Below are 15,067 nucleotides of genomic sequence, written 5' to 3' on the forward strand. Positions count from 1 at the left end.
GATTCCAAAGCTTTTCAGGCTACAAGTCATTTTGATGAATGCCTTCAGCCCTGTACTACTGCCAACTGTGTCAATAACAAGTGAAACTATCTCAGACACTATTCCTAAACATTTTTGTAGATATGGGGGAAAAGTTTTAAGGTATTTATACATCTTTACTTTAAATATTGCAATTGTTAGAAATTCGTAGTTACCAAATGTGAAATATCAATTTAATTAAAGATAGTTTTCATCAATGGGTTTTGATCAGGATAAAGTCTCTTAGAATGTTTAATGTGTTTAGTAGGGTTACAAACTGGTTAGTTTGTTTCCTCACTGGTATGTATTTCCTATCCTTAGAAAGTTGTAAATCTGAGTGAGTCTCTTAAAGAAATGAAATAAAAGTCTCTCTAGAAAGTAAGAGGCATGCTTTGTGAGCCACAGAATCACTAAATTTCATTCCACTGCTGGTTTTCAACTGGAATACACTTTCAACTGTTGTCTTTTAATGTAGACCTTTAATGCCTGAGGAATGCAGAGCCACGGTACAACCTGCACAGACACTGACTTCAGAGTGCTCCAGGCTCTGTCGAAACGGCTACTGCACCCCCACGGGAAAGTGCTGCTGCAGTCCAGGCTGGGAGGGGGACTTCTGCAGAATCGGTTAGTATTTTTGTTTTCACCTGAAAAGGACTGGGGATGAGTCAATCCTTAGGTACTCAAGAACTCAACACCGATTGTTTCTTCTACAATAATATAGTGTTCAAAAGTGTTTAGCTATTTACAATACTATTAATGCTCATCTGTTTCTGAACTTGTAAGTAAAATCTTGCTCATTTTCTTAATGTAAACAATTCACTTATGTAAGTTAATTATAAATATGCAAAACCTTTAAATGACTGAGTCCTTTCAAAAAGTAAAAAATGCAAATAGCACAACTAGATAATCTCTGTGGGCCTCTCAATCCTGGGTTCTGAGATTTCACACTAGCCAATGACTTAGTGTTTGCCAAACCCCTCTCCAAGCACTAGCATTTTCCAGACACCCCGTAAATGCCCTCCCTGCCTTTACTGCTTGCTTTCCTACCACAGCAGACTAAAAACAGGGCTTTTCAGTGGGTGTTATTAAATAAAAGGGGAAAATGCAATTATCTGGAGACATATTATGAGATTTTTTCATGCTTTTTGCCGCTCCCCTGTGAACCATCAACTAGGTGTGCATCTGCTCAGAGAGAGCAAAGGAGATTTATTCCAGGGTTGTTCTAGCCTATAACTTGATAGTTCCTCAATTATGTGCAGTGATGTTTAAGTTCTACTTGGTGTAAAGTCAGAAAATCAGATAAATTTAGAAACCTAGAGTTTAAAATGTGTATGTTGAAAATGCATAATTAACAATCAGCATATACCATCACTTAGAAAAGATTTTGATCTCGGTTATTTCAAATATTAAAATACTTATTGCCAATGAAAATTAAAATATCAGATTAACATTTAATATTATTTATTCATAAATGCTATCTTTTTGTTTGTCCTCAAGATGTATTTCAAAGAATTATAACTATAACTTGTCTATTTTTATATTGCCCAACAAAAATAACCAACATTTAAAACCAAACATAGAGGATACATTTTAAACTTAAATTGCTTCAGCATTAATAACATTATGTGTTTGATTAATACTATGGTTATGTATCTAGGAAGGAATTATCAAAATTAAAACTCAACAGAAATGAAGTAATCACATTATTTAAAACAAATGCTTACATGTTATTGACCCATCCTCTCTACCTTTTTGTTAGTTGACCAAAAATATGAGAATCAGTATTCAAATGTAATGATATTCAAATTCCTGCTAATATATTGTCTTTCTGCTTTCTTTACTGCCGGACAATATCTACTTTCTCTGCTTTTTTTTTTTTTTTTTTTTTTTGAGATGGAGTCTCTTTCTGTCGCTAAGGCTGGAGTGCAGTGAGGCAATCTCGGCTCACTGCAACCTCCGCCTCCTGAGTTCAAGTGATTCTCCCACCTCAGCTTCCCGAGTAGTTTGGATTATAGGTGCCCGCCACCATGCCCTGCTAATTTTTGTATTTGTAGTGGAGATGGGTTTTCACCATGTGGGCCAGGCTGGTCTTGAACTCTCAACCTCATGTGATCTGCCACCTCGGCCTCTCAGAGTGCTGGATTACAGGCGTAAGCCACCATGCCCAGCCTCTCTGCATCTTTTAGTAACAGAATATAACATACAGTGTCCATTCTGTTATATTCCCTGCTTTGCATTTTGCCTAATCTCTTACGTTACCTGAAGCCTGCTAGTAACAGCGTGTTTAAATGAGGGTGAATGAATTATCTTGAATACAGTTGGCATTGTACAAAGCTTAATAGATACTGATAATAAATTGTGATATAAATGAAAATAGACATACATTGAGTTAACATAAAGTTTTACTCCATGAGGTACTTTCATTTTTACACTGAATCAATTTAAATAGTTTGAATATGTAACATTCACCAAAACCATTCTATAAAAGTAATCTGTTTATTTGGGATGTTTTGGACCCAATCAAGAATTTTATTCACGTACTCACATTGTTTACTCATCTCCCACAGATTTAAAACATAAAATTGTTTGTTTTCTGCTTATTTTTTCTTTTCCATGTGTCAAAAACAGACCCCTGGAATTTGATTAATGTATTTGAAAGGTTAAAATAACCCTGTCTTGTCAAAACATAGGGAAATGTATTGAAGGAATTTGACTCCATCCACAGTGACTGTACTCCCCAGATTTAATCAGAAAATGGCAATTTATATATCCAATTTTATGTCTCATTTTAGCAGTATATCTTTATATTCCCCATTTATATTGTAGTGGCAAAAATTCTTTAATGAATAAATTCTGTGCTGTAGGGTAACCCTGAAAAGGTTGGCTCAGAACATCCTTTGTTGGCCAATTGCACTGACTCCAGAAAGGGACTTCAAAATGTCATCAGAGAGCAAAGCATATGCTGTCTGCCCCCTGGAAGCAAGAGGAAGGAAGAATCCAAAGGAGTTCATATGGTGGATATTCCACCTAACCAAAATCCAAAACTGACTGTTCCTTTATGTTACATTGGAGATGCTTGAGCCTCTCTGTCTCCCCCTCAGGCTGGGTCACTCCCATGTTGAGATCCTACCTTGAAGGAATGGGAACAGAGTTTGCGAGGCCCTCTGTAGCGAATGCTCCTGTGGAGCAGAGATTTTGAAGGACTAAAATCTCCATTTTAAATAGAGTTAATTTTGCAAAGGGTTGCAACTGTTTCTCATGATCTCTGCTTCTCTAGAAATGTCTCTTGTTCTCTGCCGAGTTCAGGCCTCCAAATAACTATGGGTGTAAAAGCGCGTTTCCTACTTGTATATTTATCTTTCAGATCATTTTGTAACTATCTCCCTCCTTTGTTCCCTCGCTCCCCTTATTCAGCAATATTTGTAGGTCTCATGCTCAGTCCTGTTCCTGACGTACAGAATGAGAGTGTGATGTTCTTGCTCTTTTTCTCTCCCAGCAAAATGTGAGCCAGCATGCCGTCATGGAGGTGTCTGTGTTAGACCGAACAAGTGCCTCTGTAAAAAAGGATATCTTGGTCCTCAGTGTGAACAAGTGGACAGAAACATCCGCAGAGTGACCAGGGCAGGTATTCTTGATCAGATCATTGACATGACATCTTACTTGCTGGATCTAACAAGTTACATTGTATAGTTTCTGGGACTGTTTGCATATTCCCTTCCAATGGGCATTTATTTTTTAGCCTGTCATTAAAAAAAAAAAAAAAAAGACTGTTATCCTGCTACACACTCCTGTGATTTCATTCTCTTTTATTAATTTAAAAATGATTTCCAGAAATGTGCAGATCCTCTGTGTGTATGTCAGCATGTTTGTTCACATATGCACATACACATACTCATAATCCCTATATGCGTTGTTGCTTAACAGATGATTTTTAAAAATATATACTTCCTTGGGCAGAGTAATTTACACAGAAATTCCACTGTAAATTGATAATGGATTTTTTATGTCACTAGAAGAGATTATTTGACTTCCCAGGAATTTTCTGTCAGTAATCACTAAAGTCAACTTTAATAGAGTTTTGAAACATTACTGTGCAATCTGATGGATCTAATAAAAAAGGTAATATTTTTATATTAAAGTACTATACTAGGAGAGAATGTTTCAGAACTCCCTGATGAATTTCTAAGTGAGCAACTTGATATAAAATTGTAATCTTCATTTTTGTCAGTGTATCCAATTACAGAATGTTACACTTACCTTTTTATTGGCTGAGAAATCTGATTACTTCGTCTTAATCTCAAGATCGTTTTCAAGTGTTGTATAATTAAATCATAACAGCATATTTTAAAATCAGTCTTCCTAAAAAGTCTGCTTTCATTGTATATTTTATTTAACAATAGGCACTGGGTTTGTGTTACATATTTATATATTTTATTTTATTTTTATAATATAGACATCACCTAGATGAAACACCTTTACCCTGTCCTGTAAAACACTAAAGTTACATTTTTCACCAACTTAATTGGAAAGAAGGGGAGTGAGAAAGCAAACAGTCTTTAATGTGCTGTGGATCTAATCTAGCAAGGTATCCTTGTGCCAACATGTAATCATTAACGACGGAAGAAAAAGCAAGAAAACAGCCAATTCTTATAAAATTCCAGCATTAAACATTTGTAAAGTGCTTTTCACCATAGCAAGACTGTCAGAGTCCATGTTATTAGAATGTTGCAGATTTCCACTGAATCGAACCTCACTGGAGAAGAGCTCACTTGTTTTTTTAAAAATCTTGGCTATGTAAGCTGTTACCTGTACAAATTTTTAACATAATAATTCTTGCCAAATACGACTTTAAATGTACGTGTTCCTTCAGAACTCAATGAAAATATTCTTTGGTTAATGTATCAATAAATTTTCTGTAAATGTTCTGTTCAGGGTTTTAAAGAGATGACATGTTCTGACTTAAAACTGCAAAAAGTCTAGTAGATATTTTTCTTCATGGTTTTCAAAGCCAGCTCTCCACGTTTGGATTTTAACAAAATATAAGGCCTCTTTGCACTACTGAAAAAACACATCTACTCATGACAAGTGCATACCCACTATGGGTGTCCTTCTTCTGTAAACATCCATTCCTCTAGAATCTAAATTGTAGAGCAGTATAGATTATGCAGTGCCGGCTGACTTTCTAAACCTGCTCCTTACCTTTAGGAATACAGGCCTCAATTTAAAAAATACATTGTAGCTAGTATTTCTCTACTGTTTTAAGGTGAGAGATTTGCAATTAAAGCCCAGTAAGCATTTATATAGAAGCCACAATGTAGAAAGATTGGTTAAGTACACTGCTCTTGTCTTCCATATATGATTACTTAAGTTTCAAGTGACCTCATGCCAAATGGAAATGGGTTGAGAAATCTTGGTTCAGTGCTTAGTGAACAATAGCCTGCATTAAAAAGTGCATGCATAATTTTGCACAATTTAGATTCAATTGACAGTCTATTCAAAGAAGTCTCAGGATTAAATGAGCATGGAGACCAAATTGCCCTCTTACCCCAGAAAAGGGGTGGTCCCTTCTAGTCACACTAACACTTCATTGGCCCAACAGTGTGACAAATCTTGCAATGAACCATGCAGTAGCCTGCATCTGTAGGTTAATAGCAATCTTTTGTCTCCATTGCTTTCTCTTCATAGCCCTTTTACTGAATTCCATCACAGAAAGTTTTACAATTAAAAAAAAAAATGTCCTGACAACCATTTTTGTAAATGGACCTTACCATCTAATCGTCCCTTATTCAACGTGGGTGACATTAACAAAATGTGAACTTCTTGTGAGGGAGCCAGCTGTCTAAATCTGTCAAATCGTGCAGTTTTATTACACATTCTCCAATTCTTCCTAGCTTCCCTGAAAACAATAAGGATACTGCTATATATTCAGTAAAATCTAAAAAAATCAAGCATTTCTTCTTACATCTTTAAACTTTCCGTCTCCTCCCCAAAATAAAAGGTGTTCTATTGCCATTAGTTCTACTGTTTTAAAATATCTATATTAAGTTGACCAGGCCCAGATTTTTTATACAGCTTTTTCCCAAGTGAAAGATTTTCAAGTGACTTAGAAAAACATATGTGCCCCAGGTGTCACTGCCTTTCCTTTTGTGAGTCGTTAGAATAAAAGACCAAATTCTTCTCAAGAGAAGATAGCAAGATCCACGGATATTAAACCAAGCAAAGAAAGTAAAGTCATTGGAGTCATTTCTTTCTGTTCTTAGGAGAAAAGTAGATAGCACTGGCTAATTGATGGCAACATATTTTAAATTAAGTGGTCAATTCAAAAAATCTCTTTGACCTTTTCTTTCAAGTAGATTTTTTAAATGCATGACTGGAGAATTATCTTCAATGATTCATGATGAGAGGCAGGTAGGAATTGGTTAAGAAGTAATAGCTAGGAAAAAAATATTGTTTAATCACAAGAAAGGCAACATCTGCTCAGTTCATAAAGCACACAATCTCAAATGGAAGAAATAAAGGTTCTTCGTAAGAATACTGATGCATAAGATAAAGACAAAATAATGCAAAAGAAAAATGTGTATTATTATTCCCTTGTCCATTCTCAAGTTTAAGCTGTGGTTGTCAGTTGAATGTGAAATGACATTATAGTTGTTTTAAATGGTTGGAAATAACCTTTCTACTACTGTTTCTGCCACACTGTTGTCCTGGTTCATAAAACCTTGTTTTCTTGACAGTTATTTAGGTAATAAAAGGAACACCAATTGGCAGATCTTTAAGTGAAAAGGAGAAAAGATTTAAGAAATTGAGTGATGGCTAAAAGTGCTTCCATCCATAACTTTTTTTCTTGAATTTTTTTTCAATGTAATTATTGTAAAACATATTTTTTTATTTTATCACAAAGAATACTCGGAAGTTTTCTCAGATTGATGAGTATCTCATAAAGAGTAGAGAAACCAACACATACAATATATACACACAACCTAAATAGAAAACTGTTCTCTTTGTTATTTGCATGCCCCAGCGCAGTTACTGCTTCCCTATTTAGTTCTTTGAAAATAATTACAAAATAGTATACTAACAATTTTAATCCATTTGCTGTTTTTTGTTTTGTTTCATTTTGTTTTTGTTTGTTTTTGTTTTTGTTTTTGAGACGGAGTCTTGCTCTGTCACCCAGGCTGCAGTGCAGTGGCACGATCTCGGCTCACTGCAACCTCCGCTTCCTGGATTCAAGCAATTCTCCTGCCTCAGCCTCCCGAGTAGCTGGGATTACAGGCACCCGCCAGTATACCCAGCTAATTTTTTGTGTGTTTTTCGTAGAGACAGGGTTTCACCATGTTGGCCAGGCTGATTTCAAACTCCAGACTTCAAGTGATCCAGCTACCCAGGCCTCCTGAAGTGCCAGGATTACAGGCGTGAGCCACCATGCCCAGCCTCCATTTGCTTTTGATATTGTTTTTATCTCTGAGTTATAAACTATATAAGCTTTACCAGGTGTAAGGTGTGAGGTTAGATGCTACATCTAGGAGCGTTCAAGATATACATTAATTTAAACTTTTATTAATCCAACTTTCCACTAAAACTCTTAGCTTTGAAACATAAAAGACAAATCAAGCCCAGATTTTTAGAGGAAAGCTAAGGTATACCATTGGCAGTTGTAGTTTTAATTGTAGTTGACTGATTAACCAATTAGTTTATAAAATGTTACCTATAATGTCTATGTTCTCTTCCTCTCCCTCCCTCCTTCTCTCTCTCTCGGCTAATACATATGTTCATGTGTGTGTATATACATGTATATATATACACATACATATATATACATATACACACATACATATATATATTCTTTTTCCTTTTAGCCACTTCCCTCTCCTACATTTTCTATCGGTTTTGCCTAAATAGACGTGTTCTCAATACAACCATGTTGAAGGTATCCTGGGCTAGACTGCTATTGATTTTGTTGGTTATGATCTTTTCTTTGTTTTTCTGAAAAATAGCCTCTCCTGGTTCCACATTTTCTCAAATTCTATGTAACAAAGAAGTGGATAGTAAACAAATGACATGCTAGGCTGATCTATTACAATCATTGAAAGAAATAAGGAAGAGCAGAAATCTCTACCAGTCCAGATGCTCCCATTCAGCTGCTCTAGCATAGATACAGGAAAGACATGGAGAGTAACACTGGGGTTAGCTAACAGCAGGGAAAGTTAGCAGCTATTTCCTAGCCAAGGAACAACCTTCTCTATGGAATAATTTTAGAAAAATTATTCCAAATCTGTGAGAAAAAAAATAAGAAGCCGTTCCTCAATGGAGACTTTAAAAATCTTAATTTCCCTACCCCTGAGATTTGAAGTTGCAGAGGACTCAGACCGAAGTCCTATGGCAGAAAATGTACATATTTTTAAACTACTCACAAGAAGTAAACTATTACTGTGAATGCTGGCAATACCATCAGAAAGTTTATCTTTACAATACCTAAAAATAAATATATGTTTGCTATCTTATCCTTTTTTTGTCACACCACCATAAACTGGTCATACATATATAACCAAATTCATTTTATATATATATATATGTGTGTATATATATAATATGTAAACAAATGACATACTAGGCTGATCTATTACAATCATTGAAAGAAATAAGGAAGAGCAGAAATCTCTACCAGTCCAGATACACACATATATATATGTGTGTGTATATATATATATAAAACCATGGAACCTGCCAAACACTAATCCTAGCCAACTTCAATCCTTCTTTCTCTTAACTATCTTCTCTGAATAAGTTCTGGACATCACCTTAAAATAAGTTTTTAGGAGAGTAATATATATTCATGGGATTGTGAGGGAGCATTGTACAGCTGTTTTCTTCTCGGTCACTGTGGTGATTTTCCTAGATGCTATGGAAAGGTTTGTTCACTTATGAGATTAGGACTTTTCTTAAATTCTTAAATTCCTCATTAAATATGAACCTAAGGTATACCCATCATTTACTTTGATTCCCATATAAATTGTATAGGTCATATATAAGTCAATTAACAAAATAAAAAATAAATAATTGGATTCCTTCTATCAATACAAAGCCTTGTGCTTAAAACCTGTTATTCTTTTTTAAGCCAGACTAAACAGTAACATAAAAAAATGGTATCAGCCTAACATTAAATCTAAGGTTACTTCTCACATACATCATAAAGTCAGCCATCATCTTTCATGTAGGATTTCTTGGGGTTTTCTTTTTGCATATATAGATCATGTGTTACTTAAATCCAAAATACATGTGTGTATATATATACATATATATGTAACTTAATATAAATGTATGATGAGTTATCTCAATTGACTATAATCTTCTAAGTCAAAAAGAAAACATTTCAGTATATAATATAAAAAGAACTGAACATTAACAGTAATGGGAAATTCATAATGGCTAAATATGAAATAAGCTTTGTCTTTGCAGTTACAAACTAATTCTTGTACATTTTCCCTCTCACTAAAAAAAATAACTAATTGATAGTTGCCATTCACATGAACAAGGTATGATCAGGTTTGGGATCGTACACCCAAAACCTATGTTTCTTTACCTTATATTCTTAAAACTTGAGACATGATTTTTCTAGAATAAATTAAGATTTCATGTACAATAGAGTCCTTTTCCTAATACTGTTATGGAGAAACCAACTTGACTACCTTATGAAAGATCAGATATTTCCCTTATCTCATTATATTCACAGCATATGTTTGGACATGCATTTCGCCAAGAACCATGTAGTAATAAGATAAATGGTAACAGAGGCACTGTGAAATTTTTAGAACTTGATTCCCCAGGACATGGTATAGCAAACTAAACTATTTATTCAAAAGTAACCCAACTAATTAAAGTGAAAAAAATTATTGAATCACAATGAACAAACATAAAACAACACTTAAATGAGAATTCTGCGTCTTTTTTTGTTTTATCTGTGATTTATTTTGTCCTGTATTAAGGAAAGGTTATCCTTATCATTCTTCGAATATGTTTTGGTTTCTCTAATAGTTCATTTTCCTTTAGGTTGTTGAAAATTAGGGCAGTTTGTCTGGAACCTTACTCACAGGAGACACCAGGACCAACCCATGCCTAGATTTCTGTTAATAAAAGGGAGAAGGGTATTTGAACAGGTAGTAAAGGCGGTACAAGTTTAAGGGAGCAGGGTTAACATATGTACTAGGTGAGATTTCTATAAATGTCTGAAAAGTTACATGCATAGTCATTGGCTCAGGTAATTTCTCTGAATTTGAACTTATTTGATTTATTTAACCAAGTTATTATAATATGCAGTTCTCTTTAATCAATCTTCTATTATTCAATCATCTATCCATTTATTAATTCAACAAATATTTATTAAAGTGCCTACCATGATTATGTGCTGTAGAAAAGACAAGGACATTTACTAAGGGGGATTGTGGGCCCAATGGGCATCATGAGCATGTTTGAAGCAAAAGACAATAATCACATCCAACGGCACCAGTTCAGCTCAACTTTAGAATTCAGCAGTAATAGTACAGATGGCCTAAAGTACATCTGTGTGTATCTGTACATGTGCACACACCCATGTATATATATTTATCTATCTGTACAAACACTACATATGTATACACACTATCTATGTAAAATATAATATATGTATAATGCATATAAATTCTAACAAGTGTATTTGTGTTATCTTTAAAATAGAACAATTGTATCTTGAAGTGGTAAATGCAGAGAATTGGTTTTATTGTTGATCTGTGGATTTAATGATTTTTAGGTAAAAAGGATGTTTAAGTGTACAATTTCATTTCTTAATTTAATATATTTATGTAAATGCATGCCTGAAATTTGGTTAGATTGACTGTGTTTTGTGTCTTTTAACGTGATCAAATGATTAAACTTTATCTTATGACTTGATGTACATGTGCTATTTTAAAATTCTTTTTTATTTTAGAATTTAAAACTTTTTTCTAAATATACAGACTGATTACATAAAGACCAATTTTTAAATACTCTATAGACAAACTACTTCAAAATATTCTCATCTTTTGTCATTTTTCACGTTCTAATTTTAAAATTTTCTTCCAAAATATATGCCAATGTTAAGGGTCAGTTTCATTAGGCAGCCATGAAGATGTTACATTGATAAATTTGTTCTAGGTTGTAAGTCCCTTAAACCTCATCTTTTCAAGTAAGTAAGAATAAGTAACGAATGTAGAAGAGCAGTTAGGAGCCCTGGGTGCCCAAATGGAAGGGAAGAAGCATATGGAGGGGGAGGGACATGAACGAAGGTGATTGCAGGTAGCCTAAAACTTTGCTGACCTCGCTATTGCTTCCAGTTAACCCTACCAGGAGTATTTTGACCCGTTACTTTGAGCACAAATTTAAAATCTGCGAATTTTTTTTTTTTAGAAAAGCAAAATGTGTTCATCTAAGTCCCCTTTCTTCCTGGATAAATGCATCTCTTTGACTCGTTGAAATGAAAAACTCTCTCTCTGCAAGACATTATTTCTAAGAGAATAAAATGTGTTATAAAGTGTTTATTCAGTAAGTGTTCCTCAGCTCAGATTGCTCTTTAGAAGTTTTAAGTTAGACAAAATATCACCATGAAAAGAGCCCCCTAGCTCATGTTCACAGCAGCCCAGGAAACACCACAATTCTTTGTTTTTCTGCCTTTCTGACTCCTGGAATGCGTCCTTGTGGCTCAGCCCATGATCACCCTTTTGTTTCTTGTGTGTCTACTATTTTTTTGAATCCCTGATAGACCTATACCATTTCCTACATATGTGAAGAAAATAATAGTACATATATCCACTCTAGTGATGGAAGTGATTTCCTGCTCTCTCTGGGTTCCTTCACTCTCTCTTTTTTGGCTTCTCAGATCTGCCATCACCAGCATAATTCCCGCTTTAAATTCCCGCTGTGGTAAACACTTAAAGTGGCCTCCATTTCCCGTTTTTAGACGCTGATTGCCACAATTTTTTTTTTTAAATTTTTTAATTTTTTTTTTTTTTTTTTTTTGAGACAGAGTTTTGCTCTTTTTTTTTTTCTTTCTTTTTTCTTTCCAAGTCTTGCTCTGTTGCCAGGCGGGAGTGCAGTGGCACTATCTCAGCTCACTGCAACCTCTGCCTCCTGGGTTCAAGCGATTCTCCTGCCTCAGCCTCCCAAGTAACTGGGATGCCCACCACCACACCCAGGTAATTTTTGTTTTTTTAGTAGAGACGGGGTTTCCCCATGTTGGCCAGGATGGTCTCGATCTCTTGACCTCATGACCTGCCCGCCTCGGCCTCCCAAGTTTCTGGGATTACTGGCGTGAGCCACCACGCCCAGTCAGAGTTTCACTCTTGTTGTGCAGGCCGGAGTGCAATGGCTCAATCTAGGCTCACTGCAACCTCCAACTCCTGGGTTCTGACTCAGCTTCCCAAGTAGATGAGATTACAGGCACCCACCACCACGCCTGGCTAATTTTTGTATTTTTAGTACAGTCAGGGTTTCACCATGTTGGCCAGGATGTTCTTGAACTCCTGACCTCAGGTGATCCACCAGCCTTGGCCTCCCAAAGTGCAGGGGTTACAGGCGTGAACCACCATGCCCAGCTGATAGAAGTATTAATAAGAATGAGAGACCAGGGAGAAGAGAGATGATGTGGTGGAACTAAAAAGGGACATGATGACATCTTTAAGAGGGACATGATGAGATCTTTAAAAGGGCACATTAAGAAACCATTATCTTGGATCCCATGTGATCACAACGTTAGAGGGATCCTACTTCCAAACTTGGAATGTAAACCTTAAATTCCTAAGGCAGTGGAGAAGTGGAACCTTCACAGTTGTCACTAAAAGACTTCACAGCTCACACTGGTACTATCACAATTCTCAGCTGCCAAGTTCCCCAGGATTTTGACAGTTAATGTGACAGATATGTCTATAAAATCTCTCCTTTACACTCACTTTTTTAATAGAAAAGCTGAAACTAGTGTTCTATTTCCAACGGAAATGCAATTTAAAATACCAGCCACACTTAATATCTCTTCAGTAAAAAATAGTTTTTTCTATTGGGAGTTCTAAAGAGGACCCTCTGAAGATTAAATCCTATTATCATTCAAAGAAATGAGAGGATAAAAGAAAGGAAAACAATTTGGATAAAATATTTCTTCTACATTTTTATAATTTTCATGCAGTATTTTCTATGATTAAAATAAACAAACACTTTAAAAGGGAAAAGGAGGCGGGAGGGAGAGGGAGGTAGAAGTCCCAACTATAAAACTCAGTCTTCTTGGGACTATGCCAGCATCAGAAACTACTTGAGCTCAGTCTTGTAATTTAATAAGATGTTGTCAGATCCTTTTGACATATTTATAGCCTTATAATTAAAACTCCTTGATGCAAAATCCATGTGCTTCATGTAAAGCAATTTCACTTATCGTAGACACTCTGTTCTATGATCTACAGCTACCAAAAGCAACACATGCCAGGTGTACTGGCAAGAGGCAAGAGCTCTGGCCTAGGGCTGGGAGATGTGGATCCTGTACCCAAGTCTCCAACTAATTAGCTGGAAGCTACTGGATATATCTCTCACCGCACTGGGACTCAGCTTCCTTATATATAAAAGAACTCAGGTTCTCTCAGCTCTAACAAACAGGTATTACTATTAGGTAGTACTAATTTCATGATCTATGTGGATGGCAGATTTGAAACTGCAACTCTTACATAGGAATATATTAACTACTGCATTTCACGAATTTGTAGTGGTTACATAATCATAAAAGACACTCTCACTCATTTTCCTCTAATCTCCCAGCCTCCTCTTTGCCCTGGCTCTCCCACTCTTCTGTGGTTCTGGTGTGGCCTCCTCTTAGGTGTTCTCTGAATCTCTTTTTTCTGTTTCTTCTACCTGGTAGGTTCACTCTTGAACCCATTCATGTCTCCCACAGCTCTCACTCAAAAATTTTAAGACATTATCTGATCCATGTCCATCATTTCCTTTATGCTGAAGAAGTACATGTTACAGGGAAGCTGCTACTCTCTTCAGGGTCCTTAATGCTTGGTTTTGCAACTGTCACAAACATCATTATTGCCTCTTCCATGAATTATGTCCCCAAGAGAACTGCTGTAGGCACCCTACCTGACAGCATATTCTGGGCATGTAGAAGGGCAGAAATGCTCTGTTGATATCATCGAGAAGGCAGTCAATTCAAGACACAGAAGAAAGCATAACCAAGAATATTAGTCTTCTCAGGCTGCCATAACAAAATATCACACACTGGAAGGCTTAAGAGAAATTTATTGCCTGGCAGTCCTGGAAGCAGGAAGTATAACATCAACGTGTTGGCAGGCCTGGTTCCTTCTGAGGGATGTGAGGAAAGAATCTGTGCCAGGCCATCTTCTCCCTATGTCTTTTCACATCACCTTCCCTCTACATGTGTCTCTGTGCCCACATTTCCCTTTTTATAAGGACATCAATCATACTGGATTCAGGCCTAAACTAATGATTTAACTTGATTACCTCTGTAAAGACCGTCTCTCCAAAAGGGTCACAGTGTAAGGTACTGGGGGTTTGGACTTCAACATATGAATCTGGGGAAGGGAGAGGGGGAGGGGACACAATTCACCACAGCACTGTGCCCCAGAAATGGCATCAGACTTCACGGAGGTCTCATTTTCATTGTCTGACACAGTGCTTCTCAAACTCCACGGTGCCTCATGTCACATGGGGACTTCACTAAAACACAGATTCTGATTTAGTACATCTGGGCTGGGGCCTCAGATGATCTCCAACAAACTCTGAGGTTATACTAATCCTGATGGTACACAGCCTTACTTTGAGGAGCAAGGATCTAATTCATGGTGGATAGGCTGTTTTAACTTCAAGGGCAGAATGGTAATGCTCGAAAAGACTTAATGAAAACATGACCTTCTGCCTCCAAAAAGGAAACAATGGTGTGGTTTCCATCTTAATTCCAGGCTTGTGCTTAGTTGGGTAGAATGTACACAACAGCACAGAGTCAATATTTGTGCTTAGCAGTCAGTCATCCTCGTGACAC

General features: G+C 36.2%; 1 protein-coding gene across 3 annotated transcripts in view; it reads left to right on the top strand.

Moving 5' to 3' along the window:
- HHIP (hedgehog interacting protein) overlaps positions 1-7,139 on the top strand; it is a 96,199-nt gene extending 89,060 nt beyond the window's left edge. Inside the window, exons 12-14 of one of the 3 annotated variants that reach the window (XM_021938828.2) lie at positions 494-642; positions 3,515-3,643; positions 4,472-7,139. In XM_021938828.2, coding sequence (XP_021794520.1) covers positions 494-642; positions 3,515-3,643; positions 4,472-4,482 — 289 coding nt within the window. In that variant the 3' untranslated portion in view covers positions 4,483-7,139. Of the gene's footprint in view, positions 1-493; positions 643-3,514; positions 4,372-4,471 lie in introns of those variants that run through there. The other 2 variants (XM_021938829.2, XM_003899227.3) reach the window with 2 other exon arrangements.
- The last annotated feature ends 7,928 nt before the right edge of the window (positions 7,140-15,067 follow it).

The sequence above is a fragment of the Papio anubis genome, chromosome 3, assembly GCF_008728515.1.
Source record: "Papio anubis isolate 15944 chromosome 3, Panubis1.0, whole genome shotgun sequence".
Taxonomy (NCBI): Eukaryota; Metazoa; Chordata; class Mammalia; order Primates; family Cercopithecidae; genus Papio; species Papio anubis.